This window comes from Myxine glutinosa, chromosome 2 (genome assembly GCF_964187855.1).
Source record: "Myxine glutinosa chromosome 2, kmMyxGlut1.1, whole genome shotgun sequence".
Classification (NCBI taxonomy): domain Eukaryota; kingdom Metazoa; phylum Chordata; class Myxini; order Myxiniformes; family Myxinidae; genus Myxine; species Myxine glutinosa.
Window position 1 is genome coordinate 10,752,824 of NC_136262.1, and position 24,411 is coordinate 10,777,234.

The 24,411-nt window shown below is 44.3% G+C and overlaps 1 protein-coding gene across 6 annotated transcripts; it reads right to left on the reverse strand.

The window, feature by feature from the left end:
• Positions 1–22,564, reverse strand: LOC137422040 (oxidative stress-induced growth inhibitor 1). 6 transcript variants are annotated; one of them, XM_068108726.2, is made up of 8 exons: positions 22,469–22,564; positions 16,011–16,146; positions 15,689–15,825; positions 15,315–15,506; positions 2,975–3,066; positions 2,471–2,820; positions 2,042–2,279; positions 1–1,060 (listed from the first exon to the last, which is right to left on the reverse strand). In XM_068108726.2, exons 2-8 carry the CDS (start codon positions 16,132–16,134, stop codon positions 700–702), a joined length of 1,494 nt encoding a protein of 497 aa, XP_067964827.2. In that variant the 5' UTR covers positions 16,135–16,146; positions 22,469–22,564; the 3' UTR covers positions 1–699. The 6 variants fall into 6 exon arrangements, with proteins under 6 accessions (XP_067964827.2, XP_067964826.2, XP_067964828.2 ...); XM_068108725.2 differs by having other exon boundaries at positions 22,476–22,548; XM_068108727.2 differs by lacking the exon at positions 22,469–22,564 and adding an exon at positions 21,997–22,365.
• Between the last annotated feature and the right edge of the window lie 1,847 nt (positions 22,565–24,411).

Sequence of the window (24,411 nt, forward strand, 5' to 3'; positions counted from 1 at the left end):
TTTGTAACTTGTAGTTTAATGCAAAATATTTCTATTTATTTACAAAGTACTAAAGTGTGCCAAAGCCACCATAAGAGTAATAGAGTGAAAAAGCGAGCAGCAGCAATTACTAGATAAATCAGCATATAAATATAGCTACTGTCGGCACATGCAGAGAGAGGCAACACCGGCAGCAGAAGCCAAATCTTAGTTTTGTTTTTGGGAAAATGCAAAAACACAGCAGAACCAAAAACGATGCACATCCAGCAGGAGACAGGCCTGCGCGCCGTGCCACAAAGGCGGACAGAAGGGACCGTGTTCGACACTCGCTGAAGAGTCGGGCGGATGGTGCTTGGCCCGACGTTCAGCACAAAGATACAGAAACCGCTCTCAGGTATTACGCAAGTACAATGGAGCAAAACATTCAAAATGGTGTATTTAAAATTGAATTAACCGTGAAGGCCGATTGTGGAAATAAAACAAAAGAAAAATAAGTTGAGGTACATCCCTTGGTATAATCAGTGCATGGTTACCCACACCTTTATTTACAAATTGCAGAAAGAGAAATCTAATATATCTATATTTTTATAAATATGTATATCTACATATACACAAAAAATTCAAAACAGAAAAATCCCCATTCAATGAAGGTGTCTAACATCAAAACGTATCAAAGGCCAACATGGAATATGTCTGATCAGACAGGAACGATGCAGCAGGCTACCTGTTTTTAATGGACGTGACGTCATGACGTCGTGATGCAATGCACACTGCGGCGGCCAATCCCCCTCCAAGAGAAAAGCGTACAAACTTGTCGCCTGCAAGAGGCCCGATTGCAAATAGTCCAGGCTCTGCCTTGGTCTCATGAGTCAGCGGTTCAAGGGCGACGGGATTGCTCCGGGGACTGATACCGTCATTGGGGTACAGAGCCAGCGCTTGGCCTCCCTCTGGCAGGAAGGAGAGGTCAGGGGCTGAACCTATGCGGACAGCCACCGCAAGTACAGTCTGAGCAATCAAAGGAGAGTCGGAAGGGCCAGCCAGCAAAACCTTGTTGTTTGGTAGGAAAGAAAGGACTCGATGACTGAGGAGCATGGGGGAAGAAAATTGTGGGGTTGGTGTAGAAAGGAGTGCAAGTTAGGCCCAGCTTCAACATCAACAACAACAACAACAACCTCCCCCCCCCCCCCCCCCTTCCCATGCCTCGTCCCCCCAAGCCCTCTCCCTCCCACAGATCTCCCGATGTTCCTGCTCTCAAATGTTGTACTTGTGTGCTTCCCTCTATCTCCCCATCTTGTCTCCCGCTCCCTTTATCTTATGTTTTATGTGTCAGTTTGTCTTTTTGTGATTAATGTTAGCTCTTACACGAGCCTCGATCTTGTACACACATAAAAAAAACAACAACAAAAAGAGCAATCAGAGATAGCAAACCCTCGCCAGGATGTGTTTTCAGTGGTTTTTAAGGCTTTTGTGTTAAAACAAATATCGCGGCCGAACCGCGTGACCGATGACATCATTATTTTTTTTCTAAACTAATTTATTCCTAGATTATGCTCAAGAAATTTCATCTTCATCGGATGAAGTTTTGTACTTGTTGAATTATGACGTCAAAATGGAGGCACCTATGACATCATTAGCATATTTTATTCCCCATGGAGAGTTCTTTACAATGAGCCATGTCTCAATTTTTTTTATTCAGCGCTTTCCGAGATATAGAGGTGCAAAGTTTTTCGATTTTCCAAGATGGCGGCCGAACCACGTGACCTATGGTGAAAATTTCCTCTCAATCGGACAAACGGTTGCAGAGAAAATCATATTTATTCTGTGCGGACAAACAAACAAACAAACGGACTCAAATGTAATACCCTCTCCTCAGGTGAGGGTTTAAAAAAAATTTTTTTTGTCAAAATGCAAATTACAACAAAAATTTTGTTTTTAAAACAACTTTGTATTCGCCACCTGACGTGTTGCTGGCGATGCAACAATGGACTTGCTATGTAAACCCGACTTGTATACAATGTTATTTTGTTTGGATGAGGATGCACAGCATTTAAAAATGAGGTACCTGGGTAAGCTTGTGAAGCCATAGTAGCTCTCATTGCCAAGGTGCATCATTTGTAAAACTTTGTGATACTCCGGATAGAGCGACGATGGAAGCTGGGCCAAGCCGTGGCCAGAGCCGCCAGGTGGACCACGAAAAGCGTGGACGACGGGGAGACCTGCATGTCGCAACGCCAAGACCGCATCGGCCGCCGAGAAGCCACCACCGACGACCAATACAGGTGGGCAGGTTGCCGAAAATCCTGGCCAACAATGATCGCTCGATGTAGTACCACATTTTGTTTGAGTTAAAGCAATCTACGGTGAAGCAAAACGATATAAATGGCGAGTCGAGGATGCGGCCTGTATCGTTACAAGCTTCACGAGTCTAATCTTGCAACTTAAACCCGTCTGATGTGCTACACCTGGACAAGCTGTAACATAGCAGCTATACCTTTAGGCGTTTCTTTCAAGATGGCTTCCAAATGTAGTGCGGTGTGCCCGACATAAGATAGCTCCTCGCCCAGCACACCAAGTTTCGCCACCTTGTCCGTAGATCCTGTGGCCAACACCACCGTCGCCGCCCGCACCCGGAAGCTTTTGTTGCCCTCCTGACCTCTGCCCACATGATGACCGTCTACCACCCAGGAAGCGATAGAACGGTCGTGCTTCGGTAGTGTCGTACGTCTAACGGAGGTAACGTGGGTACCGGTGATGAACCGACGATCCAGACGCATTTCGCGCACGTAGTGTCGATAGTAGGCCGCTACATCGGCAGCTGTTGCTCTGTCATTGCGAAAGTTTCTGCAACAAAACTACGTAACATCACCTTCTTGAATTGTTGGAAAAAGAAAAAAATACAAATAAAACTGACGCACGATCACAATTTAAGAATAATTTTGCAATTCTTTGTGAATCGCAGGTGCTTCCTGGAATCAGATTCACATTGACTTTTTACCTCCGATTCTCCAGCATCCAGTCTTTGAAGGCCAGAACTGGGAGCTCCATCCAGCTGCCCAAGCTGAGTGTGCGCATCGAGCCATCCATGTCCTGAAATGACAACAAAGGCGGCATCACAGAAATGACCATAATAATAATAATAAACTACATTAATAAAATCCACAAATACCACACAAAATGATCAATAAATGGAGCACAGATTCAAATCCTGGAAAATCTGGATCGCTCGGGAAGGATCGTCAAAGAAACCCACCGAGCTAGCTATTTCCATGCTCAAACACTGGAAAAGGTTCGAGTCTTGTTTGTGAACTTCAAGGCCTCAGTATCAGCCACAACCTTTCCACAACGGCCTCAGTATGAGCCACAACGGCCTCAGTATCAGCCTCAGCCAACCACAAAGCAAACATGGCTTCCAAAGCCAGCCGCAAACAAGGAATCCAACATCATTCCAAGTCTTTCCTCAAATTCAGAACTTCCCAGCCAATAAGGCCTGTGGGCAAAGCTCAATGGAGTACTGCTCTCCCCTATGGGCTGGTATCCCATAATCACATCTCTCTTTCCTGGAATCCAAAGCTCAACATTATTGGAATCTCCCGCAATGAGGCCGAAGCAGAAGGTCTGTTGCTCTCAAACTACAGACGTATCTGTGGCACCTTTGTTTTTTTAACCGCCACTTCTCTCGTCTACTCTCAGGCCCCAGTCCCTTCCCAACACACCTAAACTCTTCTGCTGAACTTTCCTTCTCCAATCTCTGGAACCACCTTCCAGAAGCTCCACCATTGTCTTTTCTACCAGGATGGCCGAGACTAGCAGGATGGCCGAGAGGTACGAGCACGAGCACAATGGCCTAGAGCAGTGGTTCTTAACCTTTTTAAAGGCGCCGAACCCTAACGAAACCCACCGAACACTCGTGGAACCCCTCAAATTTGACAAAAAAATTAAGAAGAATTGCATCTTAATGCGTTTTCTGTTCTTCTTTTCGGGAGGCGATCTGGGAAATGCGTGGTTTTGTTTTGGCAAGGGCCACCCTCAAATCATTTTCGCATGCAAGCCTGCTCCTTTTCTTTGTTGTAATGTCCACCAGTTTCGAAAACGCATGCTCGCAGAGATACGTTGTAACAAACGGCGTGAGGATCTCAAGGGCAATTTTAGCGATGTGAGGATACCCTTCCATTTGGCGGCACCAAAACGTTGAGAGCGTCGTGCCGAAGAGTTGTTGTTGAGTCTGGCTCTGCTGAAGTTCGATGAGGTCGTCGAGGTATTGGTCGTTGACATCTGCCGTTGCAACGTCGAAAGTAAACGGCTGCCGCACCCATGCTGGGTATTGCTCTTGGTCGGGGAAGTAGTGTCAGCCAAGTACGCCAAGACGAGGATGAACTCTGACTCTTGGAAGTGCGTTGCATGGCAATGCTGGTGTTCTCACAAAAACAGGGCTAATTCTACACGCAAGGCAAAAACACGGCTCACTACCTTCCCTCGTGATAACCATCAAACGTTAGAGTGGTAGAGAAGGACTTCGAATTCAGAGCCGATTTCATTGCACAGCTCTTTGAAGATGCGATGATTCAGAGCACGGCTTCGCACGTAATTCACAGTTTCAACGACGATTTTCAGAACATTGGCCAGGTTTGGAGGCAGGGTTTTTGATGCCAGTGCGTGTCTCTGCAGGACGCAGAGGGTAACGATGATGTGTGGTGCATCGGCCTTCACCAGCGCTCCAAAACCGGAGTTGCATCCCAGCATGGCTGGAGCTCCGTCCGAGCAAACTGCAGACACCATATTCCACGAGAGGCCTTTGCTTCTGAAGAAGTCGTCCACAAGCTTCTTCACGTCAGCTGCCTTCATCGTTGTTGTGAGAGGCTTGCAGAACAGAAAGTCTTCCTTGATCTCGTCTCCTTTGACATAACGCACAAATAAGATGAGCTGGCTCAAATTCGAAACGTCTGTGGTCTCGTCGAGTTGAAGGCTGAATTTCGTCGGGCTCGCAACTAAATCTGCAACTACCTGGGTGAGGATGTCGTCGCTAATGTCGTCGATTCTGCATCTGATGGTGTCATTTGAGAGTGGAACGAGAGACAACTTGTTTTCAGCAGCTTTTCCCAGTGTTACATATTTATGTGAATGTATGTGAATTACTATTCAGGGCTTTGCTTATCAATGTGTAGTCGATTAAAGGTTGTTGTGATTAAAGGGTCAGGAGCCCTTCTGAGAAAAAGGAGACCGGAAACGGAAGAAAAAAAAGACACGAGGTCCGGGAGACGCGACGATTCTTCTTCTTCCTCGCCAAGCTCGGACGCGAGCGGTATCGATTGAGCAACGTAAGAGAATCGGCGTTTAAAAGCCCGTCTGGCGAGAGGAGTTACCGGGACGTGTAACTACCCTTTGACACGTCAAGTCACGGTGGGTTCGTGCACGGAACCAAGCAGCTGGCACAGTTCGCCTCACCGTCTACAAGGCCGCGTACGGGTCGCACCTTGGGCCGCGCGCGCTGGGCAAGCCGCGTGTTGCTTTGCCTGCTTTGCTTTACCCGCTTTGCTTGGCCAGGAGGTGCGCGCTGCAGCCGTTGTTCCCGGTACGGGACGTGCCCGGTGAAAGCACGCCAGGAAGGGTCCGTTCAACCGCCCACGTGCGGAGATCGAACTACAGGCGTACGGAGACATTGAGAGAGACATTGACCATGGAGGGAGTCGGGAGTGGGGCTCACGTGAGGAATGTATAAGATGGCCATCTTAGAGTTATTATAGATGAGTGTACATCTTTGTACTATTGATTGCCGATTGTGGATGGTTGTTGATTGCTCGGGGAATATATCATTGATTATTCCGGATCCTTGGTGTGGGGTTTCTTATTGATTGGAATTCATATTGATTGCGTTCCGAAAGCGAAGGAATAATAGATCTTTCTGGCGGAGTTCCTCTCACGGTCCGGGGGTCACCGAGACCAGGTAGGCACCGGGAGGACCACGTAACAGAATTGGGGGCTCGTCCAAATTACGATTTGCGGATTCGCAATTGGGTCTACGTCCGGGATCTAAAATTGTATAAAATAATAAAATAATATTTTTATTAATTAAAATTTATTAATTAAGTGTTAATTGGTAAATTTTTGGGGAAATTGGGGTAAAGTCTTGGGTGAAGGTTAACAGGTGTTAACGATAGGCACCATGGCGTTTGTGGCACAGAACTTTGCGGTAACCCCGAGTGAGGCACAGTTCCGAGCGTTACTAAAGTCGGACCTCTTGAAATTGGCCAAACATTTTAACTTGGAGGTCCGAACTAATTTGAGGAAGGCAGAGTTGCAGACCACGGTGATACAGTCTATGGTGGGATTAGGAACATGGGACGAGTTAGCCTGGGAGTGGCTACCTGAAGAACCAGAAGACGTTGAGCTCCGGAAACTGGAGTTGCAATTACGGAGCCAGGAACGGATCAAAGAAAAAGAAAGGAAAGCAGAAAAGGAAAGAGCAGAAGAGGAAAGGAAAGCCGAAGAGAGGAGAGAAGAGAAACAAGCAGAGGAAAGGAGAGTGGAACGAGAACTCCAGGAAAGGTTAAAAGAAGAAGAAAGGAAAGCAGAAGAGAGGAGAGAAGAGAAACAAGCAGAGGAAAGGAGAGTGGAACGAGAACTCCAGGAAAGGTTAGAAAGGATGAAAACAGAGGAAAGGAAAGCAGAAAAGGAAAGAGCAGAAGAGGAAAGGAAAGCAGAAGAGAGGAGAGAAGAGAAACAAGCAGAGGAAAGGAGAGTGGAACGAGAACTCCAGGAAAGGTTAGCAGAAGAAGAAAGGAAAGCAGAAGAGAGGAGAGAAGAGAAACAAGCAGAGGAAAGGAGAGTGGAACGAGAACTCCAGGAAAGGTTAGAAGGGAGAAAAGCAGAGGAGAGGAGAGCTGCCAGGGAACTCGAAGCAGAGGAGAGAAAAGCCGAAAGGGAGTTGAAGGAACGCGATCTGGCGCTTCAGCAAGAAATTAAATTCAAGGAGCTGGATTTAATGAGAGAACGGGGAGAGGTACCACCCTTGCTGACGGGGTCGACACCTAGCCAGAACACCTGGGATGTGGGCAGACATGTGAGGCTGGTTCCACCCTTCAGTGAAAAGGAAGTCGCTAAATTTTTTCCACACTTTGAGAAAGTGGCTCGACAGTTAAACTGGCCAGAGGAGGCCTGGACCATACTAGTACAAAGTGTTCTGGTGGGTAAAGCTCAAGAGATTTATTCGGCGCTACCAATGGACCAATGTGCAGATTATGAGGTATTGAAGAAGCACATCCTCAAAGCCTATGAGTTGGTTCCGGAAGCTTACCGGCAAAAATTCAGGAATGCCAGGAAGAGGGAGAGTGAGACCCATGTGGAGTTTGCCAGAGTGAAAGAAAACATGTTTGATCGGTGGTGTGAGTCAAAAGGAGTCGGGAAAGACTTCGAAACATTGCGTGACTTGATCCTGGTGGAGGAATTTCAACAGTGTGTCCACGAGGACATCAAAGTGTACCTGCAGGAAAAGAAAGTACCAAAGTTGTGGGACGCAGCCACCATGGCAGATGATTATGCCTCAACACACCGGATAGGGGTCCACAAACCTAACTCCTCGCCTAGACTTCAGCAGGGGAGTTATGGAACACCCGGTGCGGAGAACGACCTTACATGGCGGCGGCCTCGAGATGATTATGGGGACAACTCTGATACCCCAACTGTTAGAAATCAGAGGGCTACGGGCCCAAGACAAACTTATTTTTCGGGGGGCTCAAGGCCGACCCCGAGGTTCTCCTCCGGGCCTACTTGTGCTTTTTGCCATAAAACTGGACACTTGATGTCCCAATGTTACCTCCGGAAAAGGGAGAACCCGGAACGGAATCAGTCTAGTGCGACTCCGAATGCACTGGCAAGTGTGAGAAATCATTCTTGGAGAGCAGAGCTTGGGGAAGATTCCCCTGTCAAAGGTACGGCGTCCCGGGGGAACCTTGTTCAGGAGGGCTACAAACCTTTCTTTCAGAGGGGTTTGTGTCGCTGGATGGCGACCCGAGTAACCAGAAGCCAGTTAGGGTATTGAGGGACACAGGAGCCCACCAATCGTTGATGCTGGAGGGCATTTTGCCATTGTCGGAGAAGACGGCAACTGGGGTTAGTGTGCTTTTACAGGGGGTCGGGGGCTATGTTAAAGCTCCGCTTCATGTCATCCAGTTGAGTTCTGAGTTGGTATCAGGGCCGGTCACCGTAGGCTTACAAGCCACCCTTCCTGTGGAGGGAATCTCTTTTATTATCGGGAATGATTTGGCCGGGGGGCGAGTTTCTGGTAATCCAATGTTGGTGGAAAAGCCCAGTAAGGAAAATAACACCACTCGGTTAGAGATGGAGATTCCGGGTATCTTTCCATCCTGTGCAGTGACTCGGGCTATGGGTAGAAAGCACGCGGAAGAGAAGGAGGAAGAAAGAGAGGGGGAGTTGGAACCCTTAGAGGTACGGGAAGACAACTCGGAAAAGGGAAATAACCAGGGGAGGGATTCCCAGGAATTTCGAGAAATGGTAGCGTCTGGAACGAAAGGGGACGTGGAGTGTCCGTCGGAGACCGCGGGGAACGAAGTGGAGCAAACCGCGCTGGTCCGAAGGAGACTGGTGGAAGAGCAACACGAAGACTCGGAGATCCAGAGTTTAATTGAGAAAGCCGTTACGGAAGAAGAGGCTACGAACATACCTGTGGGGTATTTCATGAAGGGGGAAACCCTAATGAGGAAATGGAGGCCACCGGAGGTGCCCGCAGACGATGAGTGGAAAGTTCACTATCAGATTGTGGTGCCACCGCTGTACCGGAAGGAGATATTGAGTTTGGCACATGAGACCCCTTGGGCCGGGCACCTGGGAGTGAACAAGACCTGCGACAGGATATTGGTACATTTTTTCTGGCCGGGATTGCGACGGGATGTGGCGGAGTTCTGCAAGTCCTGCCATTCTTGTCAGCTGGTGGGAAAGCCGAATCAAAAAATCCCATCCGCCCCGTTAAAGCCAATTCCAGCTTTTGAAGAGCCATTCAGCCGAGTCATTGTGGACTGTGTGGGCCCTTTACCCAAAACCAAAGCTGGACATCAATACTTACTGACCATCATGTGCGCATCCACCAGGTTCCCAGAGGCAGTGCGCCTCTGAGGAAAATCACGGCGGCAGTTATTGCAAAGGCCTTGATTAAATTTTTCACTTTGGTTGGTCTACCTAAGGTCATCCAATCTGATCAGGGTTCCAATTTCATGTCCACGCTTTTCCAGCAAGTGGTACACCTGTTGGGGGTGGAACAAGTAAGATCCAGCGCATGCCATCCCGAGAGCCAAGGGGCCCTGGAAAGGTTTCACCAGACTTTAAAGAATATGATCCGAACGTATTGTTTTGAATGTGCCAAGGATTGGGATGAAGGGATACCCCTATTGTTGTTTGCTGCGAGGGAGTCCGTGCAGGATTCCTTGGGATACAGTCCGTTTGAACTTGTGTTTGGACACGCAGTGCGAGGACCGTTGAAATTGGTGAAAGAACAGTGGTTACTACAGGAGTCCCGGACACCGATGGTGGAGTATGTGTCCACAGTGAAACACCGATTGGCAAAGGCGTGTGACGTGGCACGACGGAACTTGAGAATGGCCCAGGGGAAAATGAAGGAGAGACATGACAAGACCTCGCAGATAAGGAATTTCAGTCCTCAGGACCGGGTGCTAGTATTGCTTCCCATTCCAGGTCAGCCCCTCCAGGCTAGATATTTCGGTCCTTATGCAGTGGAGGAGAGGGTGAATGAGACAGACTACGTGGTGACCACTCCCGACCGACGGAAAAAGCGACAGTTGTGTCACGTCAACCGACTGAAGAAATATCATGAGAGGGAACCGGTGGAAGACATAGTTCCTGTCTCACCTGTCGTACCGGTGAAAATGGACGGAGACGCCGGTGTGAAGTTTGATAACTTGGATGACCAGGCCTGCCCCAAATTGACGAACACCAAAGTGTTGAGTCATTTGGATGAGAAGTTAGGTCATTTAACGAGGGAACAGCAAGGACAACTGTCCAGCCTAATTTTCGAATTTAAACATTTGTTCACAGATGTACCTGGTCGTACGGACTTAGTATATCATGATATCGAGGTGGGGGAGGCCACTCCGGTGAAACAACACCCCTATCGGATGAACCCGGTGAAGATGGAGTATCTTCGGAAGGAGATGCAATATATGTTGGACAATGACATCATCGAACCAAGCAACAGTGAATGGAGCTTTCGGTGTTGTACAGATTTAAAACGGGTGAATGCAGTGACCAAGGCCGACTCCTATCCCCTCCCGAGGATTGATGACTGTATTGATCGAATAGGCCCAGCTAAGTTTGTTACCAAATTTGACTTGCTGAAAGGGTATTGGCAGATTCCTCTTACCGATAGAGCCAAAGAAATCTCAGCTTTGGTCACTCCGAATGGGTTATATCAGTACAAGGTCCTCCCCTTTGGATTGAAGAACGGGCCGGCTACATTTCAACGACTGATTAATAGGCTCATTGCAGACCTGGAGGGGGTGGAGGCATATCTGGATGATGTAATCATCCACACCATGACCATGGAAGACCACATTAAGCAAATCCATGCATTTTTTCAGACGATGTCCGAGGCAGGGCTGACCATCAACTTAGCCAAGAGTGAGTTTGTAAGAGCACAGGTAGTGTTCCTCGGCCATGTAGTAGGGCAGGGTCAGGTACAACCAGTGACCGCCAAGGTGGAAGCTATCGATCGCTTCCAAGTCCCAAAGGGGAAGAAAGAGCTGATGAGATTCTTAGGTATGGCGGGGTGGTACCGGCGGTTCTGTAAGAATTTTTCGGATGTGGAAGCCCCTTTAACGAGTTTGTTGAGAAAGGAGACCCCATTCGTTTGGGATGGCAAATGCCAGGCGGCCTTTGCCCACGTCAAAGCGATACTAATGAGCTCTCCGGTCCTAACCGCTCCGGACTTTCAAGCACCTTTCAAGTTGGCCGTAGATGCAAGCGATGTGGGGGCTGGAGCAGTCTTGTTACAGGAAGATGAGGATGGGGTGGACCACCCCATGTGCTACTACTCCAAAAAGTTCAATAAACATCAGGCAAATTATGCCACCGTGGAGAAAGAGACCCTGGCTCTCCTGCTAGGGCTTCAACATTATGAGGTGTATTTAGGAATCACGTCCTTTCCCATAAAGGTCTTTACGGATCACAACCCCTTAACCTTCATTCAAAGAATGAAAAATAAAAATCAGAGGTTGATGAGATGGAGTTTGGCTTTGCAGGGGTTCAACTTGGAAATTGAACATGTACGGGGCCGGGACAATGTCGTGGCGGACGCTTTGTCCAGAGTGAATTAATCTGGGGGGTTTTTGTGCAATTTTGTTGCTTTATTTTTAAGTGATAACTGTGCCCGGGGGGAACTGATAATGTGGGGGTGGGAGTTATCTGGTTTGTTTATCCAAGTTGGCCGGAAAAGAAAGTTTTCGCTGGGTTCAAACTTTCTTTCTTGAAGGGGGGGAGTGTTACATATTTATGTGAATGTATGTGAATTACTATTCAGGGCTTTGCTTATCAATGTGTAGTCGATTAAAGGTTGTTGTGATTAAAGGGTCAGGAGCCCTTCTGAGAAAAAGGAGACCGGAAACGGAAGAAAAAAAAGACACGAGGTCCGGGAGACGCGACGATTCTTCTTCTTCCTCGCCAAGCTCGGACGCGAGCGGTATCGATTGAGCAACGTAAGAGAATCGGCGTTTAAAAGCCCGTCTGGCGAGAGGAGTTACCGGGACGTGTAACTACCCTTTGACACGTCAAGTCACGGTGGGTTCGTGCACGGAACCAAGCAGCTGGCACAGTTCGCCTCACCGTCTACAAGGCCGCGTACGGGTCGCACCTTGGGCCACGCGCGCTGGGCAAGCCGCGTGTTGCTTTGCCTGCTTTGCTCTACCCGCTTTGCTTGGCCAGGAGGTGCGCGCTGCAGCCGATGTTCCCGGTACGGGACGTGCCCGGTGAAAGCACGCCAGGAAGGGTCCGTTCAACCGCCCACGTGCGGAGATCGAATTACAGGCGTACGGAGACATTGAGAGAGACATTGACCATGGAGGGAGTCGGGAGTGGGGCTCACGTGAGGAATGTATAAGATGGCCATCTTAGAGTTATTATAGATGAGTGTACATCTTTGTACTATTGATTGCTGATTGTGGATGGTTGTTGATTGCTCGGGGAATATATCATTGATTATTCCGGATCCTTGGTGTGGGGTTTCTTATTGATTGGAATTCATATTGATTGCATTCCGAAAGCGAAGGAATAATAGATCTTTCTGGCGGAGTTCCTCTCACGGTCCGGGGGTCACTGAGACCAGGTAGGCACCGGGAGGACCACGTAACACCAGCATGATGTTGGCCATCTTCAACGCGGCCGGTTTGATGAGCGTCTCGCCAACGGTGTGCGGTTTGCCCTGCTTTGCGATCAGGTACGCAACTTCATACGACACGGTGAGGATCGATTTGTCAATTGGAATGAAGCCGAGAGTGGGCAAGCAGCACTTGCGTCGAATCGGACTCTCTTCCATTTGAATTCATCCAGAGTTGCGTCTTTGTACTGACCCTCGCCGTGCAGTTTTTTTGAAGTGTTCCCGTAGTTTTGCTGGTGCTAGGCTGGAGTTGCTCAACTTGACATTGCAAAGCATCCATTGAGGACGCTGACTTCCGTCCCGTTCCGTCAAACACGTGAACCCGTACCGCACGTAATCCTCCGACCACTTCCTTTTTTTAGCTCGACATACTGCAAAAAAAAAAAAAAAAAAAAAAAAAAGTAACAAACTGATCTTAATTTAAGTTCGGGCAAATAATTATATGACAAAAATTAAAAAATGAGCATGCTTAAATATAATCAGTACCCCTCTGAAAACAGAAATTTAAATGAAGAAAACATAACATAGTTCCAATGACAGGATTTATTATCGACTCAACTCTGTCACCTCAAATCCCATTATAATATTACATAGAAAACTGTCGGCTTTTTTTTGTGCTATGTCGGAAGAAAACATAGAAAACTCATCCTTCCGAGGTCGGCTAATTGAGTACCAGTTCACTGGTAATTCCCTGTTTGTCGTAAAAAGGCGACAAAAAGGGTTGGCGGCAGGAAGGGCATCCGGCCGTAAAACATTGCTTCAAAAAGGGGACCAAAAAAACAACAACAACCACGGTCCCCGAAAAAGGCCAGCCCCCGCTTGCGGGGAAAAATGGCCTCTAAAGGTGGTTTTTTATATATTTTTTATAGAAAACTGCGAATTGTTAGTTTTGAATTGCGACCAAAGGAGTTATATCACCTCCACCTAATTTTCTGAGTAATTCAATCATCTATATATATAAAACACAGTGTGTGTGTGTGTGTGTGTGTGTGTAATGTTACCGATAGACTCCTAAACGGAGAGGCTTACGTGCTTGATATTTGGCATAGACATGGCCATTGAGCCTGGGACGAACATGGCCGAACTCAAAATATTTGACGATCCATATTTTTTATTCATATTTACCTCAGCGCATGGAATCAACGGAATCAGAGCAGGTGGGCGCTGATTCGCTCAGAGCGATCACGTGATGACGCTATGAACGCTATGACACTATGAAAAAAAAAAATCGCTCGCTTTACCAAGGTGATCGGCTCGCTCTCCCCCCGTTCCCCTCCCCTCCCCTTCCCCCTCATCCTCATCCTCATCCTCCCCTCCCCCGCCCGGCAATGCCGGGTACTTCTGCTAGTATTTTATAATCACCATCCACTTTTGACTTTAATATAACTCTGAACCCACCCTGCATATCCACAAACATTTCCAACTTACTTTTCAATTAATCAGTAACTCCAAAGTAAGGCGCGACCAATGACGCACGGCACACGGCAAGCTAATCGAGGCTATTCACTGGAATTTCCGAACACCTGCAAAGTCCAAAATCCAGTAAGTAAGTAAGCAAGTAAGCACCATCAACAGAATAATTAGCAAGTTGCTCATTGATTCAACTTACTAGTCAGTGTGAAACAACTTATCTTAAACACAGACCAGAGAAACCATGAATGGGATGGGAATACAATTACAAATAACATTTCCATTCGTTTGTAACATACATAGCAAAATAATAATAATATTAATAATAAGCGTAATTACACACAGATTCAAAATTGATACAAAACTTTTTAAAAAACAAAAAAACAAATTGCAATGCGTTTCGGAGGACCTCCGCCGAACCCCTGAGACTGGCTCACTGAACCCCTGGGGTTCGTTCGAACCCAGGTTAAGAACCACGGGCTTAGAGGTACTGGATAGATATTAAAACTGGGAGTCTCAACGTCTGGTGGACATTAAAGATCCCACCGTGTCCTGCACAAATAGTGGGCAAGCTATCACCAGCCACCTGGCAAAGTTCCTTGTGCTGCACATCATCCATGTCATCATCCCAATGTGCCATGTCATCATCCCAATGTGCCATGTCATCATCCCAATGTGCCATGTCATCATCCCAATGTGCCATGTCATCATCGCACAATCTTGTTTTTACCCCCATTGACCCTGCCTTGCCCAACTCTCTTGCTTATTGCTACATTTCCTCCCCCACTATTTTCCTGTTCATTCATTCCTTTGCGGATCTGTCAGGTGATAGCCCTCCCCCCCCCCCCCTCCCCACTGTCTCTTCTAGGAGCCTCACCTTTTGTAAAGAAATTAATGGTGGTTCGTGTGCAGCCACCCGGCTGCTGGTTGCATCATTTTCAGTGGGTGCGTCTGCCGCTGATGCAATTCCTCTCTATAATCAGTTAACTGGTACTCATTTTGCCGACCTCGGAAAGGTGACAGTCTGAGTCAACCCCACCTGGCGTTAATTCAACGGGATTCGAACTCAGGACCTAAGGATCCCAAGCCCGCCGCCCTAACCATTTGGCCAACACCAGGTAGAAGAAACTCATGTTAAACATGTCAAGGCTCATGGACGGCGGAATAAAGGAGAAAAGGTGAAATAGGCCTGGCACAAGCAGACGAGTTGTAAATCAAAGGGAACACCGTTTCAGCAAGTGCGGTAAAGGTGAGAGAGAAATGCAAGATTACGAGGTGACGGTGGACGGACAAGAAATGATCGATATTCAAAAGCAAATCAAAAGGTAAATAGACGAGATGAAAATGAACAATCATCTCTCAATTCCATCGTTATCTTGTTCTGTTGAAGTACAAAGGGAAGCCGATTGTAGAGGTGTGGCAGGAGCACCTTCATTTATAAACACACCTCAAAACACTTTGGCTAAAATGGAAATGACAAAAGCATCACGAGTGAACAAAATGAATTCCAAGAGTTGGGGGATTGTCTCACATTCCAGGAGCCGCCCGGGGGGCCTCTTCCTAGGACCAGGTGTGGTATTGCACACGACGTGTCACGGTGCCAGTCCACGAGTGATGGCTCTTCGGAGCCGCAGTCCGCGTCTGGGCGAAGCAGCGCGTCCAAGAGCAAGGAAACGGGGTTTGAAGAGCGACCCTCCAGACCCTGTGACAGGTAGTCCAAGTCCTGAGAGAAATAGGTGGAGCACGTATTAACGAAAAAAACCCAATAACAGTAACTTGCATCAAAGGGTGGCAGCAACGACCTTCATTTCCTGTTGGAATCTTCTTCATTTGAGTACCGAGCAAGTGTTTAAGTGATATACAAACCATGAATGGTTCATAAACCGCTCGCAGGTAAATGCTTACCTGCTCGAACAAGCCCTGGCCTGCAAGTTCTTTCAGTTTGCAGTCCAGCAGGGGGTTCGAGTGGGAAGGCTCGGACACAACCTGTGGTCGCCATCCGGACAAAAGCAGCGACAGAAAAATAGCCGATGGACCATTCCCTAGGTACAATCAGACAGAGATGTTCATGAATCCAAGGTGTTCCGTGCCCGCGTGAGCTACAGGTACAACATCAGATTCGACGAGAGGGGTCCCGGTGCTGCCGAAACACTCGTAGAAGGTAATACCCAAGGAGGTTTGCCATTGCACTTGCATACATGACTGTTATATGTAGGAAGTTACAAACCCACGATGACGACGGGCAGGGTCAAGGTGCCATCGTCGACCAGGACGACCTCAGGATCTTGTCCAGTCATCCTCCCGGCATCCTCCATTCCACAGCAATAATCCACCGAGCCACTCGTGTCCATGTTTAGAACAATCTGAGGAATAAAGAAATGAGTGAGAACTTCCTACACACACCTCAAACTACCTGCAGGGCTCTGAGTGAGAACTTCCCACACACGCCTCAAACTACCTGCAGGGCTCCGAGTGAGAACTTCCCACACACGCCTCAAACTACCTGCAGGGCACCTTGCTTTGCTTCACACGATCGTTGGAATGCGCTCAGCACAACCTGGTTAAACCGATCATTCCACATGTCTGACATGTCGTTTTTGTTTTTTTTGTATACAAGTCGAGGCTCATGTAAGAGCTAAAATCTGCCCAAAGCCAGGTACAGTGTTGCCCAAGTAGTTTATTGGCGAGGTTTACACTAGGTCGTTTGCCATTGCCTTTGCAGCAGTAGTTTGGGGAGGAATTTGTCATTTGTTCATGGTGCGGACGGTAGTTCGTCTAATCTTCACCAAGGACAACGTCCACCAACTACTGCTGGCAGACGGGACGCCCAGGTAAACATCCATCCGAGAGACGTCACACACATTGCTGAACCCACCTACCTGTGAAACACCTGCATCACAGTTTATAGCCGTGTCGGGATTCAAACCCAGGCTAGATAGCTAAGAGGAGCGTGCATACCTCTTACCTAACCTACAACTCAGAGAAGATAACAAGAGTCACAATCTCACGGAATGCTCAAACATCATTGCAGCAACATACAGGTAACGTGGCAGATTCCAATGAGTGCAAACGCCATAAAGAGGTTCGTGCCACGGTTGCCCAAAGTATTACAAACTGCAAGTCACGATGATTTGCCAAAGGCAAGATAACAACCAGTGATCCGCAAAGTATCAATGGCAACCTGACAAATGGCAACCTGCCCACGCACACTCCTTTTGAAGCCAAAGCGACGTCATCATTTACAATGAGCTCGGCTCGGCATCCTATATTCCAGTGAAGTATCAGCAAGTTCAGGTTTATATTTATTTGGAGGATGGCATGGCCACCTGGTATCCTATATTCAGTTTTATATTTATTTGGAGGATGGCATGGCTACCTGGTATCCTATATTCAGTTTTATATTTATTTGGAGGATGGCATGGCTACCTGGTATCCTATATTCCAGTGAAGTATCAGCAAGTTCAGGTTTATATTTATTGGGCGGATGGCATGGCTACCTGGTATCCTATATTCCAGTGAAGTATCAGCAAGTTCAGGTTTATATTTATTTGGAGGATGGCATGGCTACCTGGTATCCTATATTCCAGTGAAGTATCAGCAAGTTCAGGTTTATATTTATTTGGAGGATGGCATGGCTACCTGGTATCCCATATTCCAGTGAAGTATCAGCAAGTTCAGGTTTATATTTATTTGGAGGATGGCATGGCTACCTGGTATCCCATATTCCAGTGAAGTATCAGCAAGTTCAGGTTTATATTTATTTGGAGGATGGCATGGCTACCTGGTATCCTATATTCCAGTGAAGTATCAGCAAGTTCAGGTTTATATTTATTGGGCGGATGGCATGGCTACCTGGTATCCTATATTCAGTTTTATATTTATTGGGCGGATGGCATGGCTACCTGGTATCCTATATTCCAGTGAAGTATCAGCAAGTTCAGGTTTATATTTATTTGGAGGATGGCATGGCTACCTGGTATCCTATATTCAGTTTTATATTTATTTGGAGGATGGCATGGCTACCTGGTATCCTATATTCCAGTGAAGTATCAGCAAGTTCAGGTTTATATTTATTGGGCGGATGGCATGGCTACCTGGTATCCTATATTCAGTTTTATATTTATTTGGAGGATGGCATGGCTACCTGGTATCCTATATTCAGTTTTATATTTATTTGGAGGGTTGGCATGGCTACCTGGTATCCTATATTCAGTTTTATATTTATTTGGAGGATGGCATGGCTACCTGGTATCCTATATTCCAGTGAAGTATCAGCAAGTTCAGTTTTATATTTATTTGGCGGATGGCATGGCTACCTGGTATCCTATATTCAGTTTTATATTTATTGGGCGGATGGCATGGCTACCTGGTATCCTATATTCCAGTGAAGTATCAGCAAGTTCAGGTTTATATTTATTGGGCGGATGGCATGGCTACCTGGTATCCTATATTCCAGTGAAGTATCAGCAAGTTCAGGTTTATATTTATTGGGCGGATGGCATGGCTACCTGGTATCCTATATTCAGTTTTATATTTATTTGGAGGATGGCATGGCTACCTGGTATCCTATATTCAGTTTTATATTTATTTGGAGGGTTGGCATGGCTACCTGGTATCCTATATTCAGTTTTATATTTATTTGGAGGATGGCATGGCTACCTGGTATCCTATATTCCAGTGAAGTATCAGCAAGTTCAGTTTTATATTTATTTGGCGGATGGCATGGCTACCTGGTATCCTATATTCCAGTGAAGTATCAGCAAGTTCAGGTTTATATTTATTTGGAGGATGGCATGGCTACCTGGTATCCTATATTCAGTTTTATATTTATTGGGCGGATGGCATGGCTACCTGGTATCCTATATTCCAGTGAAGTATCAGCAAGTTCAGGTTTATATTTATTTGGAGGATGGCATGGCTACCTGGTATCCTATATTCCAGTGAAGTATCAGCAAGTTCAGGTTTATATTTATTTGGAGGATGGCATGGCTACCTGGTATCCCATATTCCAGTGAAGTATCAGCAAGTTCAGTTTTATATTTATTTGGAGGATGGCATGGCTACCTGGTATCCTATATTCCAGTGAAGTATCAGCAAGTTCAGGTTTATATTTATTTGGAGGATGGCATGGCTACCTGGTGTCCTATATTACAGTGAAGTATCAGCATGTTCAGCCATGGTCCCTCCCTTCATGTAGAACACCAGGATGGCAGTTTAAAGTTGAGTCAAGATTCAAACCTAAGCTTGACAACTCCAGCGAGTGTGCAAAGTAATAGTAATAAGTGATAGTGAGTGACAGTAATAGTAATAGTGACAGTAATAGTGACAGTAATAGTAACAGTAATAGTGACTAATAGTGACAGTAATAGTGACAGTAATAGTGACAGTAATAGTGACAGTAATCATGATAGTGACAGTAATAGTAATAGTGATAGTGACAGTAATCATGATAGTGACAGTAATAGCGACAGTGATAGTGACAGTAATAGTAATAGTGATAGTGACAGTAATAGTAATAGTGATAGTGACAATAATCGTAATAGTGACAGTGATAGTGACAGTGATAGTGACAGTGATAGTGACAGTGATAGTGTCAGTAATAGTGACAGTGACAGTAATAGTGACAGTAATAGTGATAGTGATAGTGATAGTGACAGTGTCAGTAATAGTGATAGTGATAGTGACAGTAATAGTGACAGTAATAGTAATAGTAATAGTGACAGTAATAGTAATAGTGACAGTAGTAGTTATAGTGACAGTACTAGTGACAGTACTAGTGACAGTACTAGTGACAGTACTAGTGACAGTAATAGTGACAGTAAAAGTGACTAATAGTAATAGTGACAGTAAAAGTGACAGTAAAAGTGACAGTAATAGTAATAGTGACAGTAACAGTAATAGTGACAGTAATAGTGACAGTAATAGTGACAGTAATAGTAATAGTGATAGTAATAGTGACAGTGATAGTAATAGTGACAGTAATAGTAATAGTGACAGTAACAGTAATAGTGACAGTAACAGTAATAGTGACAGTAATAGTAATAGTGACAGTAAGAGTAATAGTGACAGTAATAGTAATAGTGACAGTAATAGTAATAGTGACAGTAATAGTAATAGTGACAGTAATAGTAATAGTGACAGTAATAGTAATAGTGACAGTAATAGTAATAGTGACAGTAATAGTAATAGTGACAGTAATAGTGACAGTAATAGTAATAGTGACAGTAATAGTAATAGTGACAGTAATAGTAAGTGATAGTAATAGTAATAGTGACAGTAATAGTAATAGTGACAGTAATAGTGACAGTAATAGTAATAGTGACAGTAATAGTAATAGTAATAGTGACAGTAATAGTAATAGTGACAGTAATAGTAATAGTGACAGTAATAGTAATAGTGACAGTAATAGTAATTGTGACAGTAATAGTAATTGTGACAGTAATAGTAATAGTGACAGTAATAGTAATAGTGACAGTAATAGTAATAGTGACAGTAATAGTGACAGTAATAGTAATAGTGACAGTAATAGTAATAGTGACAGTAATAGTAATAGTGACAGTAATAGTAATAGTGACAGTAATAGTAATAGTGACAGTAATAGTAATAGTGACAGTAATAGTAATAGTGACAGTAATAGTAATAGTGACAGTAATAGTAATAGTGACAGTAATAGTAATAGTGACAGTAATAGTGACAGTAATAGTAATAGTGACAGTAATAGTATTAGTGACAGTAATAGTGACCGTAATAGTAATAGTGACAGTAATAGTAATAGTGACAGTAATAGTAATAGTGACAGTAATAGTAATAGTGACAGTAATAGTAATAGTGACAGTAAGAGTAACAGTGACAGTAATAGTAATAGTGACAGTAATAGTAATAGTGACAGTAATAGTAATAGTGACAGTAATAGTAATAGTGACAGTAATAGTAATAGTGACAGTAATAGTAATAGTGACAGTAATAGTAACAGTAATAGTGACAGTAATAGTGACAGTAATAGTAATAGTGACAGTAATAGTGACAGTAATAGTAATAGTGACAGTAATAGTAACAGTAATAGTAATAGTGACAGTAATAGTAATAGTGACAGTAATAGTAATAGTGACAGTAATAGTGACAGTAATAGTGACAGTAATAGTGACAGTAATAGTAATAGTGACAGTAATAGTAATAGTGACAGTAATAGTAATAGTAATAGTGACAGTAATAGTAATAGTGACAGTAATAGTAATAGTGACAGTAATAGTGACAGTAATAGTAATAGTGACAGTAATAGTAATAGTGACAGTAATAGTAATAGTGACAGTAATAGTAATAGTGACAGTAATAGTAATAGTGACAGTAATAGTAATAGTGACAGTAATAGTAATAGTGACAGTAATAGTAATAGTGACAGTAATAGTAATAGTGACAGTAATAGTAATAGTGACAGTAATAGTAATAGTGACAGTAATAGTAATAGTGACAGTAATAGTAATAGTGGCAGTAATAGTAATAGTGGCAGTAATAGTAATAGTGGCAGTAATAGTAATAGTGGCAGTAATAGTGACAGTGACAGTGATAGTGATAGTGACAGTAATAGTGACAGTGATAGTGACAGTGACAGTGATAGTGACAGTGATAGTGATAGTGACAGTGACAGTGACAGTGATAGTGACAGTGATAGTGATAGTGATAGTGACAGTAATAGTGACAGTGACAGTAACAGTAATAGTAATAGTGATAGTAATGCACGGGGACGAGGTGCGTGGGGTTCCGGGGGCGAAGTGCATGGGGTACGGGGGCGAAGTGCGTGGGGTACGGGGACGCGCTGCGTGGGGTACGGGGACGCGCTGCGTGGGGTACGGGGACGCGCTGCGTGGGGTACGGGGACGCGCTGCGTGGGGTACGGGGACGCGCTGCGTGGGGTACGGGGACTCGAGGTAATTTTTATACAGCAAGTCTGTTCATTTCAATCCCTAACTAAAGGCTAAAAGTTCAGATTTTCATCACAATTATTACACAAAGATCAAAATAATAAGAATATAAAACATTTCTTAAATAACAACCAAGAGCTTTTGTGCCGCTAAATAACATAATAAGCGACTTTGGAGTCGGATCTCGAAACTTCGTTCGTTTTGATTTCTGAACATGAAATGATGTAAAATATTGGTGAAGAAGAAGAAGCACACGCCTCGAGGCAGAAATTACTCGGTTTACATTTAGTTTACCGAGTCTGGGCTCGAGATGATCTTGGAAACTTACGCCATTCACGGCGGAGGGTTTCATCATCCCTCTCTTTAAATACCTTCTGATGACACGGTACAGTGTCAGTAGGTACCGGTACCTCACATGATTTGCAGGTACTGTAGTTATAGCTTTGTCGGCTTCGCCAAATTTATCTGCTTCGTTGAGCTTCTCGTTACCGGCTTCGATACCTGATACTGGGAAGGTACCGGCTTCGCCAAAATTCCCCCGCCGTCCCCCCCCCCCCGGGACACACACAAGAAGCATGGACACGTGCAGGACAACCGAAGACAGGAAAATGACAAATCATTCAATAACGTGTCCGTGACGCAATAAAACATGCGCTCAACGGTGAACCCTCACCTGCACGATGCAGCGAACTACCCCCCACTACCAGTACCAAGGTATGCATGCACGGCTGCTGAGCGGAATGTGGTGCAATCGATGCAAACACACCTCTTACCTTGAGAAGACACCTCGTACCACAGGTGTAACCACGCGAGGAGCCGCCAATGAGTGAGTACACCGTGCACTGTATTTCCCTGCGGAGGTGATGTGTGGGCGGTGCCATATGAAAAAAGAAGCCGCTCAGAGGGCGGAGCGTCATCCTATTGGTACACGGGTTTCGCGCGTCATCGCGCGCCGCATCCGTGCTTGGAGACCGATAACAAAATAAATAAATAAACCCAGCTTCGTGCGTCGTCGCTGTAAAGTGTAAATAAATAAACAATTATAAATAAACCCACCTTCGTGTGTCGTTGCTGTAAATAAATAATTATAAATAAATAAACCCAGCTTTGTGTGTCATGGCTATAAATAAAAAATTATAATTATAAATAAATAAACCCAGCTTCGTGCGTCGTCGCTGTAAATAAATAAATAATTATAAATAAACCCACCTTCGTGTGTCGTTGCTGTAAATAAATAAACAAATAATTATAAATAAATAAACCCAGCTTTGTGTGTCATGGCTGTAAATAAATAAACAAAATAATTATAAATAAATAAACCCAGCTTTGTGTGTCATGGCTGTAAATAAATAAACAAATAATTATAAATAAATAAACCCAGCTTTGTGTGTCGTCACTGGAAATAAATAAACAAAATAATACAAATAAATAAACCCAGCTTCGTGTGTCGTCGCTGTAAAGTGTAAATAAATAAACTATTATAAATAAACCCACCGTGTGTCGTTGCTGTAAATAAATAAACAATTATAAATAAATAAACCCACCTTCGTGTGTCGTTGCTGTAAATAAATAAACAATTATAAATAAATAAACCCAGCTTTGTGTCATGGCTATAAATAAATAAACAAATAATTATAAATAAATAAACCCAGCTTTATGTGTCATGGCTGTAAATAAATAAACAAATAATTATAAATAAATAAACCCAGCTTTATGTGTCATGGCTGTAAATAAATAAACAAATAATTATAAATAAATAAACCCAGCTTTGTGTCATGGCTGTAAATAAATAAACAAATAATTATAAATAAATAAACCCAGCTTTGTGTGTCGTCACTGTAAATAAATAAACAAAATAATACAAATAAATAAACCCAGCTTTGTGTGTCTTCGCTGTAAATAAACAAATAATTATAAATAAATAAATCCAGCTTCGTGTGTCGTCGCTGTAAATAAATAAGCAAATAAATATAAATAAATAAACCCAGCTTTGTGGGTCGTCGCTGTAAATAAATAAACAAAATAATACAAATAAATAAACCCAGGTTCGTGTGTCACTGCTGTAAATAAATAAACAAAATAATACAAATAAATAAACCCAGCTTTGTGTGTCGCCGCTGTCAATAAATAAACAAATAATTATAAATAAATATACCCAGCTTCATGTGTCGTTGGTGTAAATAAATAAACAAAATAATACAAATAAATAAACCCAGCTTTGTGTGTCGCCGGTCAACAAATAAACAAATAATTATAAATAAATAAACCCAGCTTCGTGTGTCATCGCTGTAAATAAATCAATAATATAAATAAATAAACCCAAATTTTGTCTCGTCGCTGCAAATATATAAACAAACAAATAAAATAAATAAACCCAAGTTTTGTCTTGTCGCTGTAAATAAATAATTAATCAATCACTCAGAGCGACACTTGGCAAAACAACAAAGTAGAACGACACTCCTGAGAGCACATACCTCCGCCAGGCTGACCAGTAAATACCTTTTGTATCCCACTGGATCTGAAACAAAATCGAATTGGCTTGTTCTTGACACCTGACCAACTCATCCACATAGTTTTGTCATAACTCGTCCACAACTTTTTGAGATATCATAATATATACATAGTTTTTGGCCCTATCTCTCAATTTTAGAAATCAGGCCTATGTTGACCTTTTGACCTGCAAAATAAATTGGTGGTTGAATTCAATAA

Bases quoted from the DNA above. Each gene is read 5' to 3' on its own strand.
- LOC137422040 (XM_078772989.1), bottom strand. From the start codon at position 22,279: ATGCTTCTTGTGTGTGTCCCGGGGGGGGGGGGACGGCGGGGGAATTTT. The intron at 16,147-22,030 runs GTAAGTTTCCAA...TTTATTCCTCAG, and splicing joins AACCCTCCGCCGTGAATGGC to ATTGTTCTAAACATGGACAC. The intron at 2,280-2,470 runs GTATAGCTGCTA...ATTGTTGGCCAG, and splicing joins CTTGAAAGAAACGCCTAAAG to GATTTTCGGCAACCTGCCCA.